A 27057-nucleotide genomic window follows, 5' to 3' on the forward strand; every position below is an offset into this window, starting at 1 on the left:
TTCAGGTGCCATTTAATGTAATATAGAAAATGCTGCAGAATTACTACTTTTGAACTGAGTTGAGCCCAGCTTTTATTTCTGTGCATATTCTTAGTTGTACCATTTAAGGATGAATGAGTTCCTTCGTACCACCTCGTCATTACATGCACTGCAATAATCAGCATTAAATATATCAGACGATAGCAGAGAAGCTGTAACAAGTTTCATTTAGGGATTTCTGCTTCCTCATTTGTTTTTACTATTTGTGTTTGATGTATACTTTAATCAGTTATGTACAATAAGAAAATAGAAGAAATTCATGATAGTGCATAATGTATCATAATTTCATTAGAAGGGGAATGAATGGATAAAGCAAGCTTTTTTATGCAAAAAACACAGTATTACACAATATTAGTGTTGTGGTTAAAAAGGATAAATTATTTGTTGAGTTGGTAAAACCAAAACACAGAAAGAACCATATGGACTGTACACTAGGCTACTTTGTGCCATACTTTGATAACAGATTGTACTTTCTGAAATTATTGTTACTGCTATAACCACTTGTTCTTCTTATTGTCAGCTTGTTTTGAAACGCTGACTGTTAATACCGTGTACACAAAAATAAAAGTAGTTTCAGTAAATGTGTCTTCCTTATTTAAGCCTTTTTGACAGTTTGGGTCTTGTTTTAGAGAAGTAAAAGCAAGAAATCCATACAATCGCTTATCAAATTAGAGAATGTACTGCTGAAGTGAAAGAGAGTTTTTAATTTAATGTGGCAATCCTTAATATTTCACTGGTTCCTGGGGGATTTAGAGTTTCTATTTTAATGAAAACAATGGAAATGTGCTCAGAGTTTAGCAGTTTGGAGCAAAGAAATAGAATGGATCTCATTTATTTCTGTTGTCTGTCAGTTCTGAGTCTTGTCGATACATGAGCTTCAAGTTTTCAGAAACGTGTGCATAGTTCAATTTTTTCTCGGGAGATGTCACGCCAGAAACCCAGTTGATAATACTGCAAATATATAAATATCGCAATACTTTCATCAGTGGGCCAAAGGCTCAGTCACCATTGTGTTACCTCCTTCATTGATGGATAGTGACTTAACAGAGATTTATTTAAAAACAAATATTCAAGATTACAGCTTTAAGTCATTTATAAGTTAAATTTAGATATCTGACATTGCAACTGCTAACCTGACTGATTTAAATGATCAAAATCAGAGGGAAAAGGCAGTGTGGAGAAAAGTAACTCAACATGGGCAAAAGCATTGTTTTGCAATTATAAAGGAGACATTTACGCTCATTCAAAAATGAGTAGGTATGGGGAACCAAATGGAAATGGCAAGTAACAAAAAGCAGGCTGAGAATTGGACACAACAACCTAAACCGCAAACATAACATTATAGGAAAGTATCCAACTGTTTTCGTGATCATTGTGAGGTATCATAAACTATTAGCGCATGTAGGCCTACTGGTCAGGAAACATGTATCAGAGAGAAAGAAATTAAATGTTGGAAGATATGAAATTAGGGCTAACAGAAGCAGGAGTAAAGAACATACTGGAGTGTGGTGAAAGTGGGCAAGGCAGACACATGCTTGGTCAGCTTCCTAATGAAAACAGGGTTCACGAGGGAAATCCATTGGAAATCTGACATACACTGTAGGAGTTAACTAACTCCAGAAGATGGCAGTAGTGCCACATTAAGGATGCAAGCTGCCATTTAAACCCAAAGAAGAAGAAGACGGTCAACATGGCGTTCAGTTTTGGCGCAGCCACGAGTAATCCAGCGGCAAGTAAGTACATTTTAATTTGATTTGGGAGTATTTTATTGAGGCTGGAAATATGTCACTCATAAAGTGTCAAAACAGCGTTATGTTGGTGTGTATACACTAACGTTACTAATACATATAAATGGTGAGCGCACTCCTCCTGGGATCATCTACGTTACCGGGCCAACGATAAACGTAACGCGAAATGCTTTCTAGATGTCTGAGACTTGCAGTTAACGTTAGCTAGCTAGCTGTTTCGCCAGCTATGTAATAGGTTAACTCGTTTAAATGTTAAACTAGGCTTCAATGAAACAGCGCTCGCTAGTTAACGTTCATTACTGTATGTGTACCGTTATGATGTAGCTAGCCCTTGGCTAACGTTAGCTGTTTGGGCTAATGAATACTCACAAGTTAGCTAGCTAGCTAGCTAGCTAGTGTTTATCCGCGTAAGATAACGCTCCTTGAAAAACATGAGCTTGCAGCTTGTGGAATCCACTGTAGCTGTACGTTAACGTCTCACCCAACACTCATAGCAATCTCTATGTTCATGTGAAGGCACGTCCGGGTTTTCATTCGGTTCATTTGGTGCCAAAACCACAGCAGCATCAACAGCAGCATTTGGCTTTGGACCAGCAGCCACCACCACCACCGCCTCATCCGGATTCGGCAGTAAGTCCAGAGATCTGATTCCCACTGAAGGGGCACCTCAATAACCCGCAGTAAACACAGCTGCTCGGCTGTGTTTTTGTTGGAGAGATGCCACAATGGAACTGTCCCACCTGCGTGAGAGCAGTATATTTATATATATTTTGGTTTCACATGAGAAAAGGCTTCAAGGGCGAGGAGTCACTGGTTGTTTTTTTGCAAATGTCCGTCCCCGACTCCGATAATGACTGGTTGGGGTTTAAATAAGACAAGATGGTAATACTTCATAATAACCATCACTAATACATGGTAAATTAATATGTTAGTTAAAGTTAAGTTTATAATGATATAACTGTCAACAATGGCATCATTAACTATGTTTATGAACTATTGATAATGCTTTAGTTTGCTATTTTAACAGTTTATTGTTGCACACATCACACATTTTATGATTATTAAAGTATTTGGTAATGCTTACCCAATGATTTGTAAACCTTTAAGAAATCATTTTTAAACTGTCTAAACATTATTTGGATGGCCATTATAAAGTTGTAATTGATGATTATAAGATTATAATACCTTGTTAATGGGTAATAAATACAATGTAAAGCATCTATAAACATTATTTAGATAGCTTATGTCAGTGCACAAACAATCAATACTTTTTAATATTTATATTATATTTTATATTTAATATTTAAAATGGGCCAAATTAATGTTACTTTCTGCTTTATAAACCACTTAATCATTTTTCATAAGCATTAGTTGCAACTTTATAGTAGCCACCCAAACAATGTTTACAAAACATTTTGAACCATTGACAAAGAACTCTTTCTAAATGTATAAACTAATCCTTTTTATATTACAATAAACTAATGATAAAACATAAATTATGACATTACTAATAATTAGTAAACATAAATCATGAGTTCATTGGTTGATAACAGTCAAATAACTATTAAATTTCCCATTTATCAATGATGGTTATAAAGAGTTACCAATAATATTCCTTTATTGTCATTTCTCAGCACTTGCATACAAAAGAAATTTGTCCTCTCACATTTAACACACCCTCAACATAGGAGTGCAGCGCCCTGGCACCAACTCCAGTTTTTAGTAAGCCAGGGCTAAGTTTAGGATCAGGTTAAAATAAACGGGGGGAAACCAACACACAGTGGTATACAATATTAATACAGGACTTAAAGCAGTGATGATGTAGGGCTAGTAATATTTTCAGTTATTTAGTGTGGGTTTGGCATCATTATGGTAGTCTATAATAAGTTAAGGTGGTGGAGTAGCAGTAGAAATAGACTCTTGAATCACCTTAGATAATTACACTCAATTGGGCATCGCTGCAAAGCTTTACCAATCGTACACCTTTTTTGTACTAAGTTAAATGCATGTTGATGTAAGCCAATTAGTGTGAAAATCCGATCTGTTAACTTTCTTAAATCATTGTGGTGTGTCCCTTGTGTTTTTTTATGGGACATTTGTATATAATTTGTACATACTAGAGTAGATTCTGTTGACTCTGTGGGCACCACAAGGCGTGAATGATATCAAAGGAAAGATGATTTATCCGTGGCTGATACTCAAATATATTCTTGGCCGTCATATGGTAGTTACGGTAAATCAGAAAGACTGAAATTAATCCACAAGAGTCTCAGCTTTCCAGTCATACCAAATTTGTGCAATTTGGTCGGGTCGACCGGCCAGCCGGCCGTCAGATTCGCTAGGGTTTTTAACTGACTCCCTATCTTGTGTCTGCTTTTTCTTTGTAGCTCTTACCGCCCCTGGTTTTGGGGCAGCCACCACCACTGCTGCTGCACCAGCCACAGGATTTAGTTTTGGCTCCACCAACACTGGTAAGATACACGTTATGTACAAATCAACGTTTATTAGTCCTGCCTCTTTTAAGGTACCGGAAGACTGTTATTACAATGAATAAGCAGATACGAGGCCTGACCTTTTGTCATTTAACTCCTCCATGTCATTCTTTCTTTTTCCGCTGCCTGCCTCCGCTGGCTGCAGGATTTGGGGGGCTGGGAGCTGGAAACACCACGGCTGGTGGGTTTAGTTTTGGGGGGATTGGTTTAAATGCCAACCCAGCAGCAGTCAGCTTTAATGTGGGGTGCTTTGGTACAGCAACCACCACTGGCACTGTTTTCAATTTTGGTAATAGCCTGGCTAGCACAGGTAGATGACCTTTGTGATTGATTGATTAATCAGTACAGTCTGTCTGTAAACACACACTTTCATCCATTTTCACATCTCTGTGGTGCAGTGATTTTTCGTCTCACATGTTGCTTCGTCTCATAAAATGCCATGCATTGTTGTTGTCATTTGCATGAGGAAACAAAATGTTGAATTATGTAATCATCTCATTTGATTCCTGTAGATAAACCGTAAATGTTCACCCTTTCTGTAAGACAGAAGAACAATGCTAAATGGAAATACAATTCAGTTTTCCTTTTTATTAATCTTAAAGCTAAGTCATGATTTTTCTCTTCTGCTATATGTCAAATAGCAATTTTATTCTTTCCTCCATTTATCTGTCTCTCACCTCCTTTTTGTGTCACTTTCTTTATTCCATTTGGCATGATTTTCTTTGTTTCTCAGGTGCATTTGGTGGATTTGGAACAAATACAACAACTGCTACTGCACCAGGGTCCACCTTTAGCTTTGCTACTCCCTCTAACACCACAGGTCAGTAGAGTACTGCATTCAGTCTTAACAAGAAATATGAATGGTCCCTTCTTTTTGTTGACATTTATGTGCAGGACGTAAAATATGCATGCACACACAGTATTTTGTTTTTCAAAAGAGGGTTTTTCTCAACTGAGTCAAAATCATCACTACTTACATTAGGATGAAAATAACCAGTGTATAACCAATGCAAGTGCTATTTAATGAGGCCCAATGCAGGGTGAGAAATGGTTTGTTTGGTTTCAGTTTTCTAAACCTTACTCCTAAAGCTGTGCTGTTGCATACTGTTGCACGCTCAGTTTTAAGTCGAAAAGCCAATAAATATGTCATAAGGTGTCTGTCATTCCACTGTGCATACGTCCTTATTGTCACTCATGCAGTGATTCCTTTGTAAAGATCAGAAGCATTAATGTAGATTTTATTTTCTCACTGTGTTGGCACATTCTTCTGTTTTAGGAAGCCTGTTTGGTAACACGCAGAACAAAGGCTTTGGGTTCTCCTCTGGGCTTGGCGCTGGGACCACTGCTGGGACAACAGGATTTGGTACTGGATTAGGAACAACTGGCCTGGGTGGGTTTGGAGGCTTTAATATCCAGCCAACTCAGCAGCAGCCAGGTGAGACCCCGGATTTCCAAATAACAGTTTGTGTTTCCATGTGAAAATTAGAAGATGATGCCCTAGACAAGGCAGTCGTCGGAGAGAACATTAAAGCTCATATCCGTAATTTGTTTTTAAGTAAGTAAATTACAAATTTGCCCATCTGTTTTTTGGACGGTCATCATAAAACAGTGTTTCCCACACATAGACTAATTTGTGGCGGTGTGCCGCACTATCAACGACCGACCATCCCCCCCCCCCCCCCCGCCACAAAATGCTTTCTTATCTGTGGGAAACACTGATAAAATGCACAAATGAGCACATTGACCATTGTTGGAGAAATGCTTTTCAGCCTGTCCTAGATGATAGTGCCAGTAAAGTTTGCCACTGTACTGGGAACTGCAGTATCATAGATTCTTGTTAGTTTTTGCAGTTATTTTTTAATTATTTTTTTTATTTTTTGCACAGCAGTCTCAAACATAACCTTTACAACAACTCTACCAACTGTGCTGTACACCTCTTTTCACTGTAGAGGGCGACAACAAGCAGAAAGTTACAGATTTACATCATCATCAATCCAACAGTGTGCAGCCAAAGCCGAAATACGAAACCATTAGAGTGTAAAAAGTTGGAAGACTTGTTAGTGACTTTCCTCATATTAAAATATATATGATATAAAATAACATTAATCATTTAATCAGTAGGTTTCCCCTATGAACAAAGACCTAAAGATATTTCAGAAAATGTAAAGAATAAGACAATCTAAGATGTCATTTTACCTCCTTTCCTCTACCAGGAAGCTTGTTTGGCCAGCAACAGGCTCAGCCCAGCCAGCTTTACCAGCAGGTCACTGCTCTGTCAGCTCCCACCTTGTTAGGAGATGAGCGTGACTCCATCTTAGCCAAATGGAACCAATTGCAGGCTTACTGGGGCACTGGGAAGGGCTACTACAGCAACAACAACCAACCGGTTGACTTCACCCAGGAGAACCCATTCTGCAGGTTCAAGGTAACGGCTAATCGTTCATTAGAGTGGTTGAAAGTGTTGTTAGGTGTCTTTGAATTTCATCAAATGGAAGTCCTCTGTGTCTTGTATTTCCTAGGCGGTGGGCTATAGCTGCGTCCCAGTGAGTAAGGATGAGGATGGTTTCGTGATCTTGCTTCTCAATAAAAAGGAAGCTGATGTGCGAGCTCAGCAGCAGCAGCTGGTGGAGTGCCTCCACAAAGTCCTGGGAAGCAACCAGACACTCACTGTCAATGTGGACTGTGTCAAAGCCTTGCCCAATGACCAGTACGTTTCTATAATATGTCATTAAGTAGCACTACTACACACATGGTTTTCTAATTACTTTCAAAAGAGTTTCCTCAAAAAGAAATCTGGGTTCTTATTTGTGTGTTTTCTGTCTCTCAGGACAGAGGTGATCATTTACGTGGTGGAGCGTTCTCCCAATGGCACCTCCAAGCGGATCCCCGCCACCACACTCTTCAGTTATCTAGAGCAGGCCAACATCAAGATCCAGCTCACACAGATTGGAGTGGCCATGTCTGTCACGCGCACAGAGCTGTCTCCAGCACAGCTCAAACAGCTGCTGCAAAATGCACCTGCAGGTAAATGCATGTATGTGTCATCATCTCGCTGAATTCAACAGATTTTTGGTATGTGATTCACTTCTGAGGTTATGTCTCTTTTTAATAGGAGTGGACCCTATCATTTGGGAGCAGGCCAAGGTGGACAACCCTGACCCAGAGAAGTAAGTTGGTTAAATACGTGTGTTCAAAACGTCCCATAAAGGGTGGTATATGAATAATTTGGGGAGGGGGGAAAACGGTTAAAAAGACTGGAAGATCCTCCAGTCGCTGCATCTTGATTTCCCCCCATTTCACCGTACTGGGTAACACCACTTACCGTACCAATGATTGTAAGGTGGCTCAGCCAGAGCTAAGACTGAATCTAGTGCCCTTATAATTGTTTTAGGCACTTTCATTTTTGGTGGTGTCGGGTAAAGTTTCCATAATGATCTTATAGCATATTGTAATTCAAGTGGTCTGAGAGAAAACAAGACTTCTGCATCTCCTCTAAAGCTTTAGTAAATCTAGCCCGTGATGGGAGACTGGGGTCAATCACAGGTCATTTCAGAGAGGGAGCGTACCTATTGGCTGGTATGTGCATGCATTGCCGTGCGGCAGAAAAGGGAGAGCTGCAGGAAGAGATCTCACACTACTGTAAATTCTTCAGGTTTTTTTGCATTCTACCCACAGCAGCTTTAAGCCATATTCCATAAGTGGAATATGATATACAGTATTAAAGGTTAACAGCCTTTATTTTCTCAACATATTTAGCAGTTTTATCACATGACAAATATGGCTCTGACTGTTTCCTGACCAATGCCCATTATGCCACAGCTTTAACTGGCTGTTGGTTGTTCAATAAAAATGGAAGCTTAACTTTCGGTGGTAAGGCATGTTGGCATTAAAGTTTTTTTTTTATGTTTTTTTTTCCAGATTAATACCAGTGCCCATGGTGGGTTTTAAGGAGCTGCGTCGCAGGCTGCAGATCCAGGAGCAAATGACCAAACAGCACCAGACCAGAGTGGATGTAAGTGAAAACACTGCTGTTGTTCTCCAAATGTGAAAAAGACTCCGGACGTTGGCACAGTGTCTTCTGATTATCGACAAAGGAATTTTGAAACTAAGTTTGTGGTGTCAAGGACAGAGTACGCAGATGTCTAATTCATGCTAGCTGCCAACAGGTTGTTTACAGCTGAAATTACTATTACAAAAAGAGCTGTGTGTCAGGATTTAGAGAATTTTAAATCATTTTGGTTAATATATAAAATATATTTATAGCTTACACTAAATAAAGGGGGAATCCTCTTCACATTTACAGTACATATAAGCATTATTTTTCTCTGTTAACCATGGTTTGGATTTGAGGATATTTACACCAAATATATCATGTGAGAAAGAGGCTTAAAAGGTAACTCACCTCTCCCAATACACAGACAGAGGAACAATGTAACAACAGTGTGCATCTATTGTTCAATTTTAGTCCATTGTTGATCAAAAATGTCACAAAAGTCCAAAATACATTATATTTCTAAGGTAGGGCAACAGGGCACAGATTGTTTTCAGCGTGATAGGTCTGAAAAATATAACTTGAAATCATTGGAGAAATGCTAAACAAGTTAACAATGTTCCTTACTACTGTTTTTACTCACTAAAAAACACAAATATGGACTTGCAGATTATTTCCAGTGATATCAGTGAACTGCAGAAGAACCAGGCGACCACTGTGGCCAAGATTGCCCAGTACAAGAGGAAGCTGATGGATCTCTCTCACAGGGTGCTGCAGGTAGCTGCCTCACCGTTTTTGTTCAGGGATTTTTTGTTGATGAATACCATCTCCACATTTCATCGAGTTTAAATGAATGCCTTTTCCTTCTTTGTTGTTTTCCGCTCCGGTATTTCTTATCATGTTTAACACTCCTCCTACGTTCCTATGTTCCCTGCAGGTGCTGATAAAACAGGAGATTCAAAGGAAAAGTGGTTATGCTATCCAAGTGGATGAGGAGCATCTCAGGGTGCAGCTGGACACCATTCAGTCTGAACTAAATGCTCCCACACAGTTCAAGGTAAGTCTGTCTGAACTGTAGGAGTTAGAAATACATGCTGACAGAACTTATTTCTTCACTCACTAAGCTTACTAGACTTGAAATTAGGGTCAAATGTTTAGGATTCACTGCATGTTTGAAATTGTATGTTACCATATTTATAGGTTTTAATTACAAGGACTTTCTAAATAAAACAATGTTTTCGTAAGACCAGTTGGTAGTTTACTAATAAGATAAACTGTCCTACAGTATTTGTGGTATTCCAGTAATTATTTCGGCTATTATTTTGAATCCTATGGTTAACATTGCAATCCTTATTAAGTTAAAGGTACCCTGAGTGCTGAGTACCCTGAATGTTTTATTTAAATGGGTGTTCCTCTCTAAAATGCATGGTTTGTTTTTCTCAGAAGTTTGAAACCTGCATTGTTTACATTCATAATTGCTAGCAAGTGGTGTATTTTGGCGTATTACAGCCACCAGTAGATCAGTGAAATAATGTGACTCTATTGGCAGGAATGTGTGTTGCATAACCCATGAGATAAACACATGTGGGATCCACTCATAGGCTCCATACCGCTACTGGAGGTTAAAAAAAAAAAAAAAAACTCCACAGGTTACCTTTTATTCTCAAATACAATCAGAACGCAATTAAGCATAAACACAAGTTGTATTTTGGGCCGTTAAAGATCAAACCACTAGTTGAGACAAAGTCTTAACTGAATATTTTACAATATTTGTGTTGCATTTTTTTTCTTTCTCCAGGGTCGGTTGAATGAATTAATGTCCCAAATCCGCATGCAGAATCACTTTGGAGCTGTGAGATCAGAAGAACGCTACAGTGTTGATGCAGACCTTCTCAGGGAAATCAAACAAGTGAGTCGGCACATTTACGAAATTCATCTTATCTGTGCCCTGTACTTCTAGTTCCATACCTCCCAATGTACAGTTCTCTAGACCATGACAAAATATTTTTAATAATGTTGGGCATTAACTGAAACACTTCTTTCTTATCTGTCACTTTCAGCACTTGAAACAGCAGCAGGATGGTTTAAGTCATTTGATCAGCGTCATCAAAGATGACTTGGAAGACATCAAACTCATAGAGCACGGCCTGAGTGACAGTGGACACATGAGAGGAGGCATGCTGAGCTGAGTCTACCCTACCAGCACACATACATATGCTCTGACTCTTAATACCAATCCTTTGAGTCAACCTGTCCTTTTTCTCATGATATTGGATTATTCTAGAAGCAAACCTTTCACCGTTTAGGTTTGATCATAGGAGGGCCTCTGAATTTGGAGAAGTTATTCTCTTGATCACCATTTTATCAGGACTTTACCCCACTGTACCAGCCAAACAATGACTGGTTAATCTGTGCTTTCCGGACTGATATAGAGGGAGCTTAATGGACAGACTCAACATTGTCTAATAATAGCTAGCTTTCCTTATGGTAAATCAGATTATGGATATGAGACAATGATTGTGACTGGCATGTAAACAAGTCGTGGGATTGAAAGTGTGTTGTGATTGAATACATTGTAAATATATCTTTGTATTTCTTTTTTTATGCAGATGTTAACATGTTAATAAATTTCATTTAAAATGAAACAAGTTCTTCACTACATCCCTTTCCTTGCGTACGTACTGTAAGGGTAGCCTCATTTTTCAGGGTTTTCTTTTCTGTATTACTGTCAACAACAACATGTTCTTGCCTGTCTAACTGCACCTACCTGAGCAGCGTGTGTGCGTTGCGGAATCTTTCGTTTTCATTTTGGCGCCCATGTTACAGGTTAGAGCAGCCACACTGTGGCTGCTCTAACCTGTAACATGGGTGCAGGGTGCTTTGTAGGTGTGACTTTTTTGCCGTTTCATCACCTTTCATATCTATACAATGATATATATATATATATATATATATATATATATATATATATATATATATATATATATATATATATATATATATATATATATATATATACTGTATGTGTCGTCCCCATTCATATCTATACTACGTGTTTATGATAACTGTTTATATTTCGGACTGAAATTAATTTAACTTTCTGCAGTAAAAAAACACAGGATGCCCTTATACAGTATGTGGGGTTCTCTTCTGGAGCTTGTTTTACAAATACAACTTATAGATGGGGAATATTACTTGGCCTGAAAAAAAATTTAAATTTTGTTTTTGTTGCTTTAATTCCTGCAAACTGTTTTTTGGAGAAAATGTAAAAAATATTTAATCAGTTTTTTTTTTTTATGGACATACAAATGATGTTTCTGTTAAAGAAAAGTAAAAAAAAAAAAAAAAATTGAATTGAATTTGGAATCTGCCAAGAAAGATGCCACTGGTGCATTTCTATCACAGTTGCATTGTTGTGATACTAATATGGGACATCCCACGTCACCAGTGTTTACGTTCAGATGAGCCCTTTCCAGCATCTCATCAAAGTAGGGCTTGAGTTGATAGGATTCATTTCCTGGGTTCAGGACTGGTGGCAGTGGAACTGATTAAGCCGCTTTCCGAAAGATTATATCCCCTCGTGCATTAGAGTCACCGATAACCCAAGGGTCTGAATTACACACTGTTTTTCAGAGCACAGGTAGAAGTAAAGGACACTGGGAGTAGTGACTGATGACTGTAGTCACTATAGTTTTGCAGAATAAGATGATACATGCAAAACATTATTCAGAATTGGTAGCTTTGGCTTTTGATACTGCTTTGTATTAACCCAGCCAAGGAGGTAATGTTGGAGGTAATGAACTTGGTGGAAGGGTGTAGCATGGGCTAAGGGAGAACCCAATAGATTTTGGAGCGGATCCGAATATACAAACTATCTTCCACTTTTGTTAACAATGCAATGTTGGGCATTTGGCCTTGGCGGAGGTCTGTGCACTCCGTGGGCCCGTAGTTCCTAATGTTTTTAATACTCATGCATACATTTTGATGCAGGAGTTTTATCTTTTATAGACTGTTGAATGCAATACCATTACTAATAGAATTGTATTCCTTCTCTCAAATTTGATCAAGCTCCATTTTGGAGGAGCTGTCGGCCTTTATTTTGGCCAACCCGACATGCTCAGTCGGAGACAGGGCAGTCGGGACTCACCCGGAAATGGCGAGCGGGTGAGCCTCTCAAAATCTGACAAATCTTTTAAACTGACCTTTGTCGATCTGAAATGAAGACAGATTCAGCAACTGTATGGCCTATTTCTCGCTTAAAATGTTTTCAGAAACACGTTTCGGTTAACTATTTTAGTAGAATATGAGATCGTATTCTGAACAAGCCGCCATGACAGTCTGGCTGTGAGTTTCCGGAGAAAAAAGACCCACGTGACGCGTTCGTCCTATCAGCTGCCGGTTTTCATTTTCTGGGAAACTACAGAGAAGCGCCGCCTGCTGCTATGGAGACGTATTACGTTTCGCGCACGTGCAGAGCGTACACTCAAGTCGGCGTCGCCTCAATGTGTTTTGAGGCATTTTTTGGACCTCGGGGACCCGACTGATCAGTCCAACTGCCTTTTCTGCCGACAGTCGGCCGTCTGGTTGGTGTGTAACAGCTATTCTCAGCAAAACACACTTCACTTTAAAAATTATTTCACCGATTTAGCGCTGCACTTCTATAACATTGTTGGACTCATGGTGGACAGAAAAAAAGTCAAAGTTGATGTAAAAGAACCCGAGATATTGTCTTTTTTTTTTAAATTTATTTATTTTATTTATTTATTTATTCTTCTTCTGTGACTATTGGGTCAGAGACTTGGGTGTGTTATGCTAGTAGCAGCTAATGTAACCTCAAGCAGAGCTGAGGAGCAAGCTACAGAGGTCTGGTAAGCTATCCTCTTCCTAAATCCACATCTCCAGGTTTTGTTTTTCATTTTCAAACTTGTCATCTTCAGTCCCAAACAACGCTGACTCAAGTGACATCACTTGAGGACATTTATCAGACTTTGCACATCTCCCTCTGGAGCCACAAAAAACTTTATACTTCATGGATTTCATATATGCAGTAGTACTCCCCAAAGGCAAAGACAACATCAGGTGTTTCATGTTTTTTATGCATAACTAGGTTAGTCATTAAGTTACACACATAAATCCTTAATACACTAACTTCTTACATAAATAGGTTGGTCATTAAGTTACACACATAAATCCTTAATACACTAACTTCTTACATAAATATAGGTAAAAAAGAGAGCCAAAAATATAAGCAGTACAAGAGATCTAGATTGATATGCACAGGTGAAATGGATAAGACACTACTATACATTTTAATTTCCACAGATGTGTATCCAGGTGACCAAGTCTATCCAAGACAGTTGTTGGTTTCCTCTATGCAGCAGAGCAACAGGTACAGCTACAGCTTCTAGTCCAGGCCCTCAGGTATGTGCAGAGATATCCACCAACCTGAAAGCCTCCATGAACTCATTGATATCAATGACCCCGTCCTTGTTGAAGTCGATGCTCTGCGCCAGGTCTGCGATGGCCTTGTCACTGATCTCTGTCTGAAGATGAGAGCTCAGGAGTTTCCAGGTTTGACGAAACTCCTCAAAAGAGATCAAACCTAGAAGGAAACACAAAGGAGGGAGCATGTAGTTGTACACTTCCCAACTGTGTGTAGCATAAAAAAATAGTATTGTGTCTGCATGTCATGCCTTTTGTTGACTCACATTTAGTTGAAAGGTGTTTTAATGAAGGTGTGAAGAGTATGTTTAAAGTGCCCATATTATGAAAAAAATCACTTTTTCTGGGATTTGGGGTGTTATGTTGTGTCTCTGGTGCTTCCACACACATACAAACTTTGCAAAAAATCCACCCATGCTGTTTAGAGTGAGATACAGTTTCTGAATGTGTCCTGCCTTCAGTCTCTGGGTGAGCTGTTCAAAATCGGCACGGCTTGTGATGTCACAAGCCGAAACGAGCAGGCTAACCGCAACCATTACCTCGTAGCGTTAGCATGCTAATGCTAACGCTAACGCTCTAGCATGCTAATGCTAACGCTCTAGCATGCTAACGCTAGCATGCTAACACTAGCATGCTACCTTTTTCTCAATAGCAATGTGCAGTGCAATCAAAGATAGTACAGAAGAAGAAGAAGAAAAGAGGTCTCACTCTGTAGCTAAAACAGAGACCAGGTGAAAAGAGGATCTGCAGCAGTGAGAGAGAGCACTGCAGTACAACAAAAAGATGGTGTTTTTTTTTTAAATTAAACCATGTAAACCTATTCTGGTACAACCTTAAAATACAATTATGAACCTGAAAGTGAGCATAATATGGCTGCTTTAACACTTATAGAAAGACCTTGATAACAATCTTTGACAAATACAGGTGTATATATATGTGTGTGTGTATATATATATATATATATATATATATATATATATATATATATATATATATATATATTCCCATTTTTGTTGTAGAGATTCAGGAAACGCAACTCTGAAAGAACAATACATACTGGAGTAAGCAGTGCAAGTCTCCGAAAACTTGCCAAATACACTTCAATCCTCTCAGAAATTCCAACATAAAGTGATAAGATTTAGAGTCTACAGCCATGCTTGTAGCCATCTGTGAGGCTGTGGTGTTTTGAGCTTAATGCTAACTTCAGTATGCTAACATGTTTACTATTTCCACCATCTTAGTTTAACATGTTCATAGCAATCCATTAAGTTGATGTGGAGATATTTTTACTGCATAAACTTTGGCCTTCTGGAGGCACCAGAGGAAAAGTCAGGATGTCCAAAGTCAACAGGGTTTCATCCTCTGTGGACCATGAATGTCAGCACAACATTTTATTGCAACACATCTTATTGTTCTTGAAATATTTCAGTCTGGACATCCATGAAGTCATGCCGCCTAAAAAGGAGAGAAAGACATGGAGCTAGTGTCTGGGATCCAGGCAAAGCTGCTTACTGACCTGAGTGATCTGTGTCTATGATTCGGAAGATGGTTTCTAGGTTAGAGTGGTTTTTGTACATAGTCTCCAGGATGCTGTTATCTGAGATCTGAAATGGAAGAGACAACTTAATCAAAATTTTGCAACTGTGTGTCAGAGACAGGGTGAGGAAGAAGGATATTAGACAGTAGTGGTATAAGGCTGACCTCTTGTTTGGGCTCAGTGATGGAGAGCTCCCTTATCCACTGCTGGTAGTCCACCATGCCATACTGGGTGCTGCTAACATGCTGAGGGCGCAGTAACCTCCAGGGCAGACCCAGATTCAGTACTCTCTCTGTGGCGCTGGCCCAGTGCCTCAGAGAGATCATCCCTGAGACACAGACACAAATATACAGTGGAGTTATTTACATACTGACACGATAAGTTTTCTACTGTTGTGCAAAACTGAGTGTTAACGTGTTAAAAGTTGTCACTGCTGCTCAGTACCTTTGTTGTTAGGATCAAACTCCTGGAAGGCACTGATGAGATCGGACTTATGTACGAACAGTTGTTCCCTCAGAGCTCGCAGAGCTGATCTCTCTGTCCACCCGACACTGACAAAGAACAGGTAAAGAGACATTTTTTTCACTTCTACTGTATAAATCTTGAAATCACTTGGAAATAATCATAATTTGAGTGTGTCCCCACATGTAGCTACTGTGTTAATACAATCTCACTGTGCACACAAGCTTTTATGTGTTTGAATGTTCGTGGGACATACATATGATTGTTTTTAAAATAGTTTTCTGTTATCTTAAATTCTGTACAGCCTTGTACTTGTACCTTTGTCTCAGGGTGAGCTCTCTGCATGTCCTGCTGGCCTGGTACTGAATGAAGTGGGGGACCAGATCGGGGCCCATTCTGATGTAGGCTCCTCTGTTGCTGCCAACCTCGTAGTAGTTAGATGCTGAAAATATAGTCAGCACCTGAATGCAATAGAAGACGTTTAGTAAATGGGCTTAGTAAAAAAGTAAAAACTCTGTACGTGACCCATTGATTGCTGCTTAAATGAGTGGGCTTAACAACTTGTGTTAAGCCATTTTGCAAATTCTTATACTTTTTCCAGTTTTTCATCTCCTGTCATACTTACCAAAGCCACTCAAAATCAAAAGTACTTTTACATAATCAGTATTCCACCTTAACCTCTACGTCCTGTGTATCTTTGTGCTCACCCTGCGGTTGTGGCAGAACTCATAGCCGTCCTGTTTGCACTCATGGGAGCGGATGAGGAGCTGGAGGTTGTGTCTTCCCAGCACCTCCTCAGTGACATCTGGCCCCCAGTAGCAGCCTCCGCCTCGCACCTCATTGGGAATGCAGCCATTTTGGGCCATTGGGTCACTCCACAACACATCCACTATCTGGGTGGCCCGAAGCAATCATAGTGAAATCAGTAAAGTCAGGAAATATTAAAATGTGTGCATGCACATATTCAGTGTTGAACATCTGCCAAAACAGTAACAACCACTGAGATCCAACATCCTTCCTGTCACTTACTTGTTTCCACTCACCCACATCTGTCTCTGTTGTTTCTCCAGACTCCGGGTCTGAGTCAGAGTCAGACGTCTTCAGTTCTCCGTAGGATTGGTCAAACCCTGCCAGCCTGCGCCTCTTTTTCAGCTCTTTTTCCAACGACCAGTTGAGTTGACTGCGCATGTGCGCGTTGTGGAGCGAGCGGCGTGGAAGAGCGTGCCTGTGAGCGGGGCCCGAGCTGTAGTAAGTCAGAGAACACACTCGACGTCGGCCTTCCACTGGTCCACAGGCCTCCCGGTTGTTTATTGTCTGAGTCTTACTGCCACTGACTGCATGCTTGGTGGGCTTCGGAGGCGTGAGAGCCGACCCATACTTCGCACAATCAAAAATACACAGATTAAATAAACTTGATAGGTTGATCATGACAATATTACTAGATTTTCTGCCTGTAAAACACACCAAATATGCTAATTTAATTAATGCTGAACGCTTACTTTGTGTCTGTCCACTCTGGCTATCGCGTCGAGGTCTGTCGTGTCAGAGATCCCACCATGCACAATCAGCACCTTGTTATCAATCACTGTGGCCAGAGGCAGCCAGCTGAAAATCTTCTGGAGAATCTTTAGGATCTTTTTGCCATGCACCTGCAGACCAAGCTCACAAGTTCAAGCTTACGATGACTTACACACAGTAAGAGTAATTATTACAATAAATGTGGGCAATTTCCAGGTCCAGACTGAATTATGTCAACAGATATTGCATGGATTGCCATGACATTTTGTACAGACATTCAATCCCCATACGATGAATTCTCCTGACTTTTTTCTAGCATGAGGTTCACATTTGTGATTTTCAACCTGCCTACCCTGCCTGTCGCAATCATTTGTAGATCTAAAAAATTGCATCACAAAGGTATAGCTTCATTTTAATTCTAAGCTGGGAGCTGTAGGTTTTAGCTAATGGTACCTTAACAGGAGTAAATAGTGTATTCACTATTTTCGGCTATGGATAATACACAGCCGTCCAGCAGGACGGTGTATGTTTGATTGACTCAAACTACAGTTTTATGGGGTTGAAACTAAGGGCTGTCAATCGATTAAAAAAATTCATCTAATTAATTACAGACTCTGTGATTAATTAATCGAAATTAATCGCATACTTAATTAACGGTGCCTGAACCGATACTTTCTAAGAAAGTAAAAAAAGAAAAGAAAACAAAGGGTACTAAACAATAGTTGGACATTAAAGAACGGCTTGTTTATTGCTAAGGCCATATGGTCAAAATTAAATGATTTAATAATAATGTATAACAATAACTTATTTCACTAGTAAATTGCTGTTGAACGACAAAAACAACCACCAAGGACATTTACAATAACTTCAAATGCACCACGAAGCTGTAGTTTACCAGTTTCATGAACGCACCGTCTGTGTTGTTTTTCCGACGGCAGCTGCAGCTTGTTACTGTCGGTACACGATCCGTTCTGCACATGCGCGGTTGTACGAGGATTTACGACACTGCACGATCTGTTCCACGCTTCCGGTCGACAGCCAAGCTAACGTTAGTTTAGCTAACAGCTAATTCGACTAACCGCTAGCTGATTGTAGCGGTCTGCCGTTAGCCTCCACAGGCAAGCTAACGTTAGTTTAGCTAACGGCTCATTCGGCTAACCGCTAGCTGACAGCTATTCCCATTTAGCTGTAGCCTGCTTTTCCCATTACGTTTAGTTAACGTTATTCAAGCTTTGAGTCGCTTCCTTTTTTCTCTCGAGGCATCGACAACACAGCTGACAGGTTAGGCTCTCCCTGTTAATACATGTGCTAGAAAGAGGTTTGCTAATGTTTTAAAGACCACGCCGAAATATTCACTCTGGCATTCTGGTTCTGCTTCGGATGCCGTCAAGCGGGATCTCCGATCGTAATCTGTCCTTCACTGACCAATCAGCATTCATTAGCAGAATGCTAGCGTGTTATGGGCAACAACGACTCAACCTGTAACAAATCGAAAGGGCATAAGTACTCGTTAATTCAACTTTCGACCTATAATCCATGTTGAACTTGCAAAAACTACAATCAAATCTGAGATTTCTCATCGACAATCAGGCGAAAGAGACAAATTTAGCCGTCTAGCTCCATAGGGTCCCATTCATTTTGCACTGGACCGTGATCACCCCCAGTGGAACTGCAACCAAAGTAGGTACAATGGGGCTTAATAGGGAGTGGAACGGCTTTCCGTAGACAGGCTTTGGTAAAACACAGTCAAACTTTACACCGTTCAGCGTTAGCTGTCAGCATTGTAACCGTGTTTAATCCAGCTACTAGCTAGCGGTAGGCTAACGTTAGCTGCTGTCGAGTATAGTGTTAACTAGCTAGCGGTAGGCTAACGTTAGCTGCTGTCGAGTGTAGTGTTAACTAGCTAGCGGTAGGCTAACGTTAGCTGCTGTCGAGTGTAGTGTCAACTAGCGTCACGTGCAGCGGTGTTTGTGTTGCCTTTATCGTCTTCAGAGCATCAGAGAGAAGTGCAGACATATCAGTGGCACCAGATTTCGGTAGCCAGGGTTGGCAGGAAGAAGATTTTTACAAGTAAATGTTCCAATCAATGATCCAGGCAGCACATTCTCGTCTCCCTCCTTCATTTTACAGTCCAATGGTGGCTAGAACGGCTCCGGGTCAAACGTCAATATGGAATGGATTAATTTGCGTTTTTTTTTTTAACGCGTTATTTTTTCTCAGATTAATTAATCGAAATTAACGCGTTATTTTTGACAGCCCTAATATATATATATATATATATATATATATATATATATATATATATATATATATAGCACTGTAATAGTGAGGTTAAAGCAAAATACATAGGACCTACCCTATATTTTCCCAAAACTTCTTTAGTGAAACCATATCTGGAGAAAACACACAAACAACTAGATTAGTGTACACACATTAGCCGTATATATATATATAGTATGAGCATATGTACAAAAACATAAATACTAAGAAAACAGGCAGAACAAGCCACTAAATGGGAGTTTAAGAAAAGGAAAGCAGTACACGGACTATCTTACCTCAGGTTTACAATGTGGTCCTCATGGTTCCCTCTGTTCAGATGCACATCATTGGGATAGACCAGCAGGAACCCAAACAGGATGAGCAGGATCTCTAATGAATTTTTACCACGATCCACAAAGTCTCCATTGAAGACATACGGTTTCTCAGAGGACGGCAAACCATTCTGGACAGATTAATTTAAAGGTGTTAATTAAAATGAACATCCCTTTCTGTCAATATGATGATTTGCATGTTGATACCTTATAGAATATCAACAGCAGGTCTTCAAGCTGCCCATGTAAATCTCCTGCAAAGTGATAAATAATGTATTGCAGTGTTTCAAGGGCAATACAAAAGAATGTGTGACAAAATAGCAGTGCAAAATGTGTTCAGGAAAGGCCTGCTGCTGCGTACCACATATCGTAATCTGCTTGTTGTGGTAGGTGGAGATTCGACTGATATTTGGAAAAATTCTTAGAAGTCTCCAAGTCTCTCCAAGAAGCTGCAGAACATATCGAGCATGAAGCTGCTACTGGGAAAAAACAAATATGAATAAACTTAGCCCTAAGGAAAAAGGTATCCATTAGATACATATTGTGTCTGCTATAACTATCTGCCTTGAGTGTATTTTATGTGCCTGTGTCCTTACTTGTTTGTGCTTGAAGGCCTCCACCAGCTTTGACACGCCACAGAAGGTCATGGGGAAAGTCAGGTGGGGACCGGTGTAGCTCTCAGTAACCTCAATGCTCTTGTAGCAAAAATATCTCTCCCATTCTGTGTCATGACAGAATTCATTCTTGCGAAAGATGTGAGATATAAGGTTTCCTATGTTAAAGTAAGGGAGGGAAAGAGGGACGTGGATCAGTGTGGTGAAGGAAAGCCACATTACGTTTCCCAGCAGGAAGTAGAGTTAGCAATCAATGAAACCTACAAATCAGTGAATTACACAGGAGTTGAGAGTCGGTCTTACTTTCACTGCTGGCTGGAGTGAAGTGGTCCATCAAGAACCCAAAAAAATTGTAGAGCTGCAGAAAGGAAAAATAGAATTTATAAAATACAGGGATTTATTTGAAGCGTCAAAGAAAATATGAATAGACAAAGCCATGCTAGCAGCTCTCTGCTTAGAGCTAAATGCTTACATCGGCTCACAAAGACTTTGATCATGTTCATAATTAGCAGATATAATGTTTGTCATGTTCACCATCTTATGTTTAAGTGTAAGCATGCTAACATCTGCAAATTAGCATTAAACAGAAAGTACAGCTGAGGCTGGTGAGAATGTGAAGGTGAATGTTTTGCAGATATTTGACCATAAACCAAAGTATTGGACAAACTGAAATTTTGGCCCAATGATGGCACTAGATGAAAAGTTAAGGGACTCCCAAAAATATGAATTTATCCTCTGAGGACCATGAATTCCGTATCGAATATCACAGCAGTCCATCTTGTAGTCATTGAAAAATTTCAATGAAATACAAAAATATCAACCTCATGGTGGCCCTAAAATCACAGGATCACCAAAGTCATTCAAATTCATCCTATAGAGACTGGCCCTCATTTATGAAATGTGCGTATGACCTAAACAAAAGCAGGACGGGCGTACGCCAATTCCTACGCAAAGTAAGGCATTTTATCAACTTGAACGTGAGCGTAGGCTGCGATAAAATCTCCCATCTGGTCTGAGCTCGTACGCATGTTTTCGAGTCAGTGTGGACTTGCGGTGCAGCATATAATCAGCTTAACAGGAGAAGGAGAAGTCATCAGTTCAGATCACTTATCAGCAATGGCAGATCTGGCTCTTTTAGAAGACCTCTATGGGCGCCGGTACAACAGTGCACACGTACGCGCACGGGCCACGGTGGAGCGCTCCATCGGATTGATTAAGAGCAGATGGCTCTGTCTTGCATCAGCATGGGGAGGGGGACCCTACTATACACGGCAGAAAAAGTCTGCAACATTGTTTTAGCCTGTGGGGTTCTGCACAACATTGCACAGGAAAACAGGGTGCCATAAATGTAGTGATGGAGCCAGATGACCCGATGCCCAGAGAGCAGTGTACAGCACAGCCCCAACTGGGGGCTATATGAAGGAGACAGGATATTATTCTTCGCTTTTAAAAAGGTATAGTGTTATGTTTGGCAATGACACTCAATACAGGAAACATGACGATGCACAACATTTTTATATATTCTTCAGGTTTTCGTTTCTCTTTTAAAGTGTTGTTAATGGCCACAAGTGAACGATTTATTTCTGCCATTGACCGACATATTTCGGCTTGTTTTTCCAGCCACTCTGCTGTCAGGAGACAGAGTCAGGGTGGTGGTCCAGCACGGGGGGCGGAGGCTCTCCCTCACAGCTGTCGCCTGGCAATGACTCATGAAAAAAAACACGAGTAAAATAAAAGACACTGCATAAACTCTGCTACTGTGTGTTTATTTAAATATAGGTACACCATGTAGGCCTAAGAGATTGTAATATAAGCCTGCATTTTACTATTAGGACTATAGTATACATATGTCAAGGTGATGTATTTAATTAAAATAACTTCAGCTGGAGTCCGATTTACCACGGCAACACTGTTGAATGCATCAGTGATCTCTTTCCATTCCGCATTCTTTCTACAGCCTTTAATTTAAGTTTTCAGGCTGCCAAATAGTACACACGTTAGTGCAAATGAACCTGAGATATCAGGGTTTCAATCTCCACCTCTGAAAAGTGCCGCTTCTTAGCCGGATTACGTCTCACCATGTCGTAAATTGTAGGGGCGAGGCCTCAAAACCCAGAATATATATCGGGGCATGATATTTAAATTACGATCGTTTCCAGCAGCTGCATTTATGTGATATGTGTGATACGAACGTTTCATGAATTACACGTGAAGCCTGTCGTAAGATGATTTCTGCGCTCATATCTGCGCTGGTTTCTACGTTAGGTTGATAAATGAGGGCCAGTGAGTATTTCAACCAACTTTCATGGCAATCCATCCAATAGTTGTTAAGATATTTCACTCTGAACCACAAATGTCAGCCGCAAGAGAATAAATTGCGGTCAGAGGATGACAAAGTCAATAGCATTCTTCCTCTGGGGACCATGAACATCTTTTCAAAACATCATGGCAGTACATCCAACAATTGTTGAGATGTTTGTTACAGCTATGGCAAATTAGGGTAAATTTGAAAATGAATTAATAATAATTCTGTGCAAACCTTTTCCCCAAATTGTTCTAAACTGTGTGAGCTCACCTTGATCTGGTCTTGCTCTCCTGCATATTCAATAGACTGGAAGATTTTCCACGTGCACCTGCGTCTCATCTCCAGCCGGGCAGCATACTGACGGTACCAGCGCTGGATCAACAGAGCCGCTCTGATTGCTGAAGATTCGGGAGAGAAGAAGAAAGCACTTTATCATAACCATGCTAAGGTAACATTCCTCTTCCAAAGCCAATACATTAATTCCCTATGTCAGATCTAGACGGGCAGACTTACCAGTGGCAGCTTCACAGAGTGCAGAAAAATTGAGAGAAAAGTAAGCAAACACTGCTAATTGAAACTCTTTTTTTTTTTTTTTATTGATACTGAGTGTAAAGCTGTATGGAATTAAACCCATATTTACCTGGAACTGAGATGCTCACTAGAAATGAAAAATAGCAATCACACTGACATTAAATTATTGCAAAAAGGGAACATTTGACTATTCACTAGAATGATTTAGATAAAGACCGCACCTCTGTCACATTTCTTCAGCTGTAGTTCACTTTTTCCCATGCCACATCCCATGACCCTTTGCTGTTTTCACTGTTAAAGATAAAGATACTTGTATGAGTGAGTCTGAGATTCTATATAACACATTTTCTTTTTTTTCGCATTATTTCTTCTAACTACTGGATGTTTTACAACTCAATTGCAAACGTATGGATAGAATACACACTTGTCTAAAGGGCCTATTAAAAGTAAATATTACGAAACAATATTTTAAAACAATCAACACCCAAATAAAAATCAAGTACCGGATTGGTCCAAAGGAACCTTACCTGGCCACGTTACCTTTCCTTCATGACCTACCCTCACTTTTTCTACGCCTTTAAAGAAACCTTGTAATTTTTTTCTACAAACTTGCCAGCCACACTGTTATAATTTGGATGGAAAAAAATAAAGCATACGTTATCAATTAGACCTTTTCATTTCCTAGGCACAGCAGCAAAGATCCCAGTTGATGTAATGTTTTAATTGGAAGTCCCCTCTCTGCAGCTACACACTCCCATCTATCACAAACACAACACTGGCTGAGTAGCTTGTGAATAGCAGAGCCAACTGTCTTGGGAAAGGCCCCGTGATCGCTATAACAAAACAAGATGCAAGTGGATTAGGATTAAACCTTACTACGGCTGGCATCTACGCTTAATAAACGGATGAAGGCTCTGATAAAGGGCAGCGTCTGTTTTGAAAGGATGTTGTGTTGGCCTGTGCTCAAGGCCTGTGTCATTGTTGTGACTCATATGATAATAATAACGTCAATATTATCTCCATTAACAGTTTATTTGACCACTGGCTAGTCTGGACCTGTCTATTCTCTATAAATACAGACACATTTCTTAATCAATTTACGTTCGGTAATACAGAATATTATAGATATACAGATGGTAGATGTAGTTATGGAAACACCATAAACCATCTGCTGCATGAATATTTCACCCTATTTTTTGAAAGGTTGGGTTCTTCTAATAATGTACCAATCACCACCACCCACATTTTCTTTGTTGCCTTAGAACAACAATTTGCCATATGGGTTATAAAAACGTCAAGAAAAATCAGATATTTGTAGAACAAGTATTAGGTGAAGACAAGCAATATGTGCATTAGAAAAGCTGCACATAGAACATAAATATCGTCCCTGTCTTTATGTAATAACTCGGTATGTTTTCATTCTGCATGTGGTGTTGTTCAAATAATTTTAAAGCTGGTTAGCTGTTAACAGTTAAACAGTTAAATCATTTAAAAATTTCTGAAACATTTTTATCTTGTTCCAATTTTGAGAATCACACCCTAAGAGTTGTTTAGTTCTGTTTACAACAAGTCCTCATACCAAAATAGTCTGTTTTTCAAACCTTGTATGTTGTTTTTTTTTGAAATACCTTTCAAGAATGTCTTCTGTGTTGTCTGCTTGTGGAACATCTGCACATTGCATCCTCCACAGCCCTTCATCTGTTTAGAAAGGCCCTTTGTGATCCCAGCCAACAGCAGCTATCTGTGGTGTGACTCCCAGCTGTACTACAACAAGAAAGTGGTGGGAGACATCTGATAACTCAAGGACTCTGCTCATTCATGCATGGTTATAGAAGCATGAAATCTGCAGTATCCCACAGTGACCTCAGGTGTGTGTGTGTGTGTGTGTGTGTGTGTGTGTGTGTATGTGTGTGTGTTTTGTTATTGTACAACAAATCCCATGAAAAGACTAAAACCAACAATTTGTTAATCCGTCCCACAATAATTCAATTAAAGGCTATTTTATTTGATAGGGACAATGCAATTTAACATACAATACAATATATGTACGTATACTGTAAGGTGCTATATTGGATTGAGATCTGGTGACTGTGGAGGACATTTAGGGAACAGTGGACTGTCATGTTCAAGAAACCAGTTTGAGATGGTTTGAGCTTTGTGACATGACGCGTTATCCTGCTGGAAGTAGCCATTAGAAGATGGGCACACTGTGCTCATAAAGGGTTGGACATGATCAGCAGTAATACTCAAGTAGGATGTTGCATTTAAACAATGCTCAATTGGTACTAATTACACCACCACCAGCCACCTGAACCATTGACACAAGGCAGGATCTACTTGTGTACTTACTCACATGCACCCCTAGATATGTAAACACCACTGGTCAATAAAAAACCAAGCAAACTTATATTTGGTTATATTTATTATCTGTAGCCAATTTCCAACTCCAACTTCGAAGTTTGACACTGTGGCTTTAATAGTTTTTGGACAACAATGGAGGTCTTTGGTACAGAGGAATAATCCAACAACACATACTAGCAGAATAATTTAACTCTTTTCATGGATTTGTTTACAGTAAGAAACATAGAATATTACTGGAGTTACCCTCTTAGTCTGTAACATGTAACATGTTGTAACAATCACCACTAAAACTCTGCTGAGGAATGTTTTTTGTCATTTCTGAAAGTGTTCCAGCACTGAGAAGTTGAGACCTGAATATAATGAGATCTTCACAGTGTTGTTGAGACCTGTAAAACATTTGTGTTCTGATTCCCAGATATGTTGTTACCAAGGACACAAAGTGCTTTAGTAATAATTTGAAAATGAAGGAAGACAAATTCAGACACTTTAGTTACTGAAAAGTAGCAAAACCACACTTTGAAAATACTCCATTACAAGTAAAAGGCCTGCATTCAAAGTACAAAGCAACATTTACTTAAAATATCAAAGGTAAAAGTACTTAAACCAAAAACTGACTGATGAATTATCATATACTATATTATTACATTGTTAATACTGATGTGTAAGCCAAATTTTACTGTTGTAGCTGGTTGAGGTGGAGCTAGTTTTAACTACTTTATTTATATATACACTTCCTGTTTTTGAGTTTTTTGTGAATTATTGACTAAATTATACTCTTTGGGCCTCAAACAATACAAAATGGTAAAATGAGAAGTTTAGAGTAGAAATCTTTCTTTGTTTGAACTGCTGAAACTCTCTGAAACGTAACAAGAGCCCCCAACTATAACTTTATCAAATGCTTTGTATGTAAAATCTAAATCTGGGAAATAATTAGTAACTAGATAGATAGATAGATAGATAGATAGATATAGTGGAAGTTATATATTTATAGTGTATTATGTTATCTGCATCAATGCAGACCAGCAGTAATGAACATAATCCTCACTTCAGAATCATCCGATTTAATATTGGCTGCAGAGAACATTGTCAAGTCTTGTATCAGCTTGTACCAAGAATTCCTGTGGCACTGTTGATGAATTATGATTTGATTATACAAAGTATACTGCAACTGCAACAGATAAGCTGTGTATTTTGGGCTACATGGGAAAGTTAGCTGTGACCCAGTTTATGCCTCAGTGAGGAGAGGCCTGAAGTTACCATTCTTTGCATGCCTCTGACCGTTCTTGGCTCACACAACTCTGCAAAGCTGATTTGCTCCGTACTCTGAGATAGCAACATCACCTGCAGTACCCATTATTGCTTTGTGATACATTTCTTTCTCCCCAAGATCTCGTCCTTGAACGACAACTGCCGAGGACTAATGTTA

The 27057-nt window shown here is 39.5% G+C and overlaps 2 protein-coding genes and 3 long non-coding RNA genes across 10 annotated transcripts; 4 read left to right on the forward strand and 1 right to left on the reverse strand.

The window, feature by feature from the left end:
• The first annotated feature begins 1646 nt into the window (after window positions 1-1646).
• On the forward strand, window positions 1647-10916 carry nup54 (nucleoporin 54). 6 transcript variants are annotated; one of them, XM_035991576.1, is made up of 15 exons: window positions 1648-1772; window positions 2304-2417; window positions 4175-4258; window positions 4425-4589; window positions 5013-5099; window positions 5556-5714; window positions 6493-6704; window positions 6799-6986; window positions 7107-7303; window positions 7392-7446; window positions 8198-8291; window positions 8940-9047; window positions 9208-9327; window positions 10069-10179; window positions 10331-10916. In XM_035991576.1, exons 1-15 carry the CDS (start codon window positions 1730-1732, stop codon window positions 10457-10459), a joined length of 1866 nt encoding a protein of 621 aa, XP_035847469.1. In that variant the 5' UTR covers window positions 1648-1729; the 3' UTR covers window positions 10460-10916. The 6 variants fall into 6 exon arrangements, with proteins under 6 accessions (XP_035847470.1, XP_031173510.1, XP_031173511.1 ...); XM_031317648.2 differs by having other exon boundaries at window positions 4425-4460; window positions 10331-10527; XM_035991577.1 differs by lacking the exon at window positions 2304-2417 and having other exon boundaries at window positions 1647-1772; window positions 10331-10527.
• A 2103-nt stretch (window positions 10917-13019) lies between these two features.
• LOC116062878 lies at window positions 13020-13494 on the forward strand. The gene is made up of 2 exons (XR_004108123.2): window positions 13020-13377; window positions 13435-13494. It is a non-coding gene; the product is annotated as an uncharacterized LOC116062878 (long non-coding RNA).
• On the reverse strand, window positions 13427-24113 carry LOC116062872 (serine/threonine-protein phosphatase with EF-hands 2). Its single transcript, XM_035991578.1, has 19 exons — window positions 23798-24113; window positions 23492-23561; window positions 23380-23397; window positions 23253-23261; window positions 23010-23137; window positions 20738-20792; window positions 20417-20592; window positions 20182-20296; window positions 20028-20074; window positions 19785-19951; window positions 19586-19622; window positions 17211-17360; window positions 16741-17088; window positions 16419-16604; window positions 16030-16172; window positions 15694-15800; window positions 15414-15577; window positions 15229-15316; window positions 13427-13872 (listed from the first exon to the last, which is right to left on the reverse strand). Exons 2-19 carry the CDS (start codon window positions 23541-23543, stop codon window positions 13688-13690), a joined length of 2175 nt encoding a protein of 724 aa, XP_035847471.1. The 5' UTR covers window positions 23544-23561; window positions 23798-24113; the 3' UTR covers window positions 13427-13687.
• On the forward strand, window positions 15705-16388 carry LOC116062880. Its single transcript, XR_004108127.2, has 2 exons — window positions 15705-15814; window positions 16041-16388. It is a non-coding gene; the product is annotated as an uncharacterized LOC116062880 (long non-coding RNA).
• Window positions 17303-25763, forward strand: LOC116062879. Its single transcript, XR_004108126.1, has 4 exons — window positions 17303-17406; window positions 23045-23187; window positions 24961-25416; window positions 25456-25763. It is a non-coding gene; the product is annotated as an uncharacterized LOC116062879 (long non-coding RNA).
• Window positions 25764-27057: the final 1294 nt, after the last annotated feature.

This window comes from Sander lucioperca, chromosome 14 (assembly GCF_008315115.2).
Source record: "Sander lucioperca isolate FBNREF2018 chromosome 14, SLUC_FBN_1.2, whole genome shotgun sequence".
NCBI lineage: Eukaryota > Metazoa > Chordata > Actinopteri > Perciformes > Percidae > Sander > Sander lucioperca.

Coding starts and splice junctions, on each gene's coding strand:
- nup54 (XM_035991576.1), top strand. CDS start 1,730: ATGGCGTTCAGTTTTGGCGCAGCCACGAGTAATCCAGCGGCAA. Junction 7,304..7,391: donor GCTGCAAAATGCACCTGCAG/GTAAATGCATGT, acceptor TCTTTTTAATAG/GAGTGGACCCTATCATTTGG. Junction 8,292..8,939: donor AGCACCAGACCAGAGTGGAT/GTAAGTGAAAAC, acceptor ATGGACTTGCAG/ATTATTTCCAGTGATATCAG.
- LOC116062872 (XM_035991578.1), bottom strand. CDS start 23,543: ATGGGATGTGGCATGGGAAAAAGTGAACTACAGCTGAAGAAATGTGAC. Junction 20,793..23,009: donor GAGAGCAAGACCAGATCAAG/GTGAGCTCACAC, acceptor TCCTTTCTGCAG/CTCTACAATTTTTTTGGGTT. Junction 16,173..16,418: donor AGTTCTGCCACAACCGCAGG/GTGAGCACAAAG, acceptor TATTGCATTCAG/GTGCTGACTATATTTTCAGC.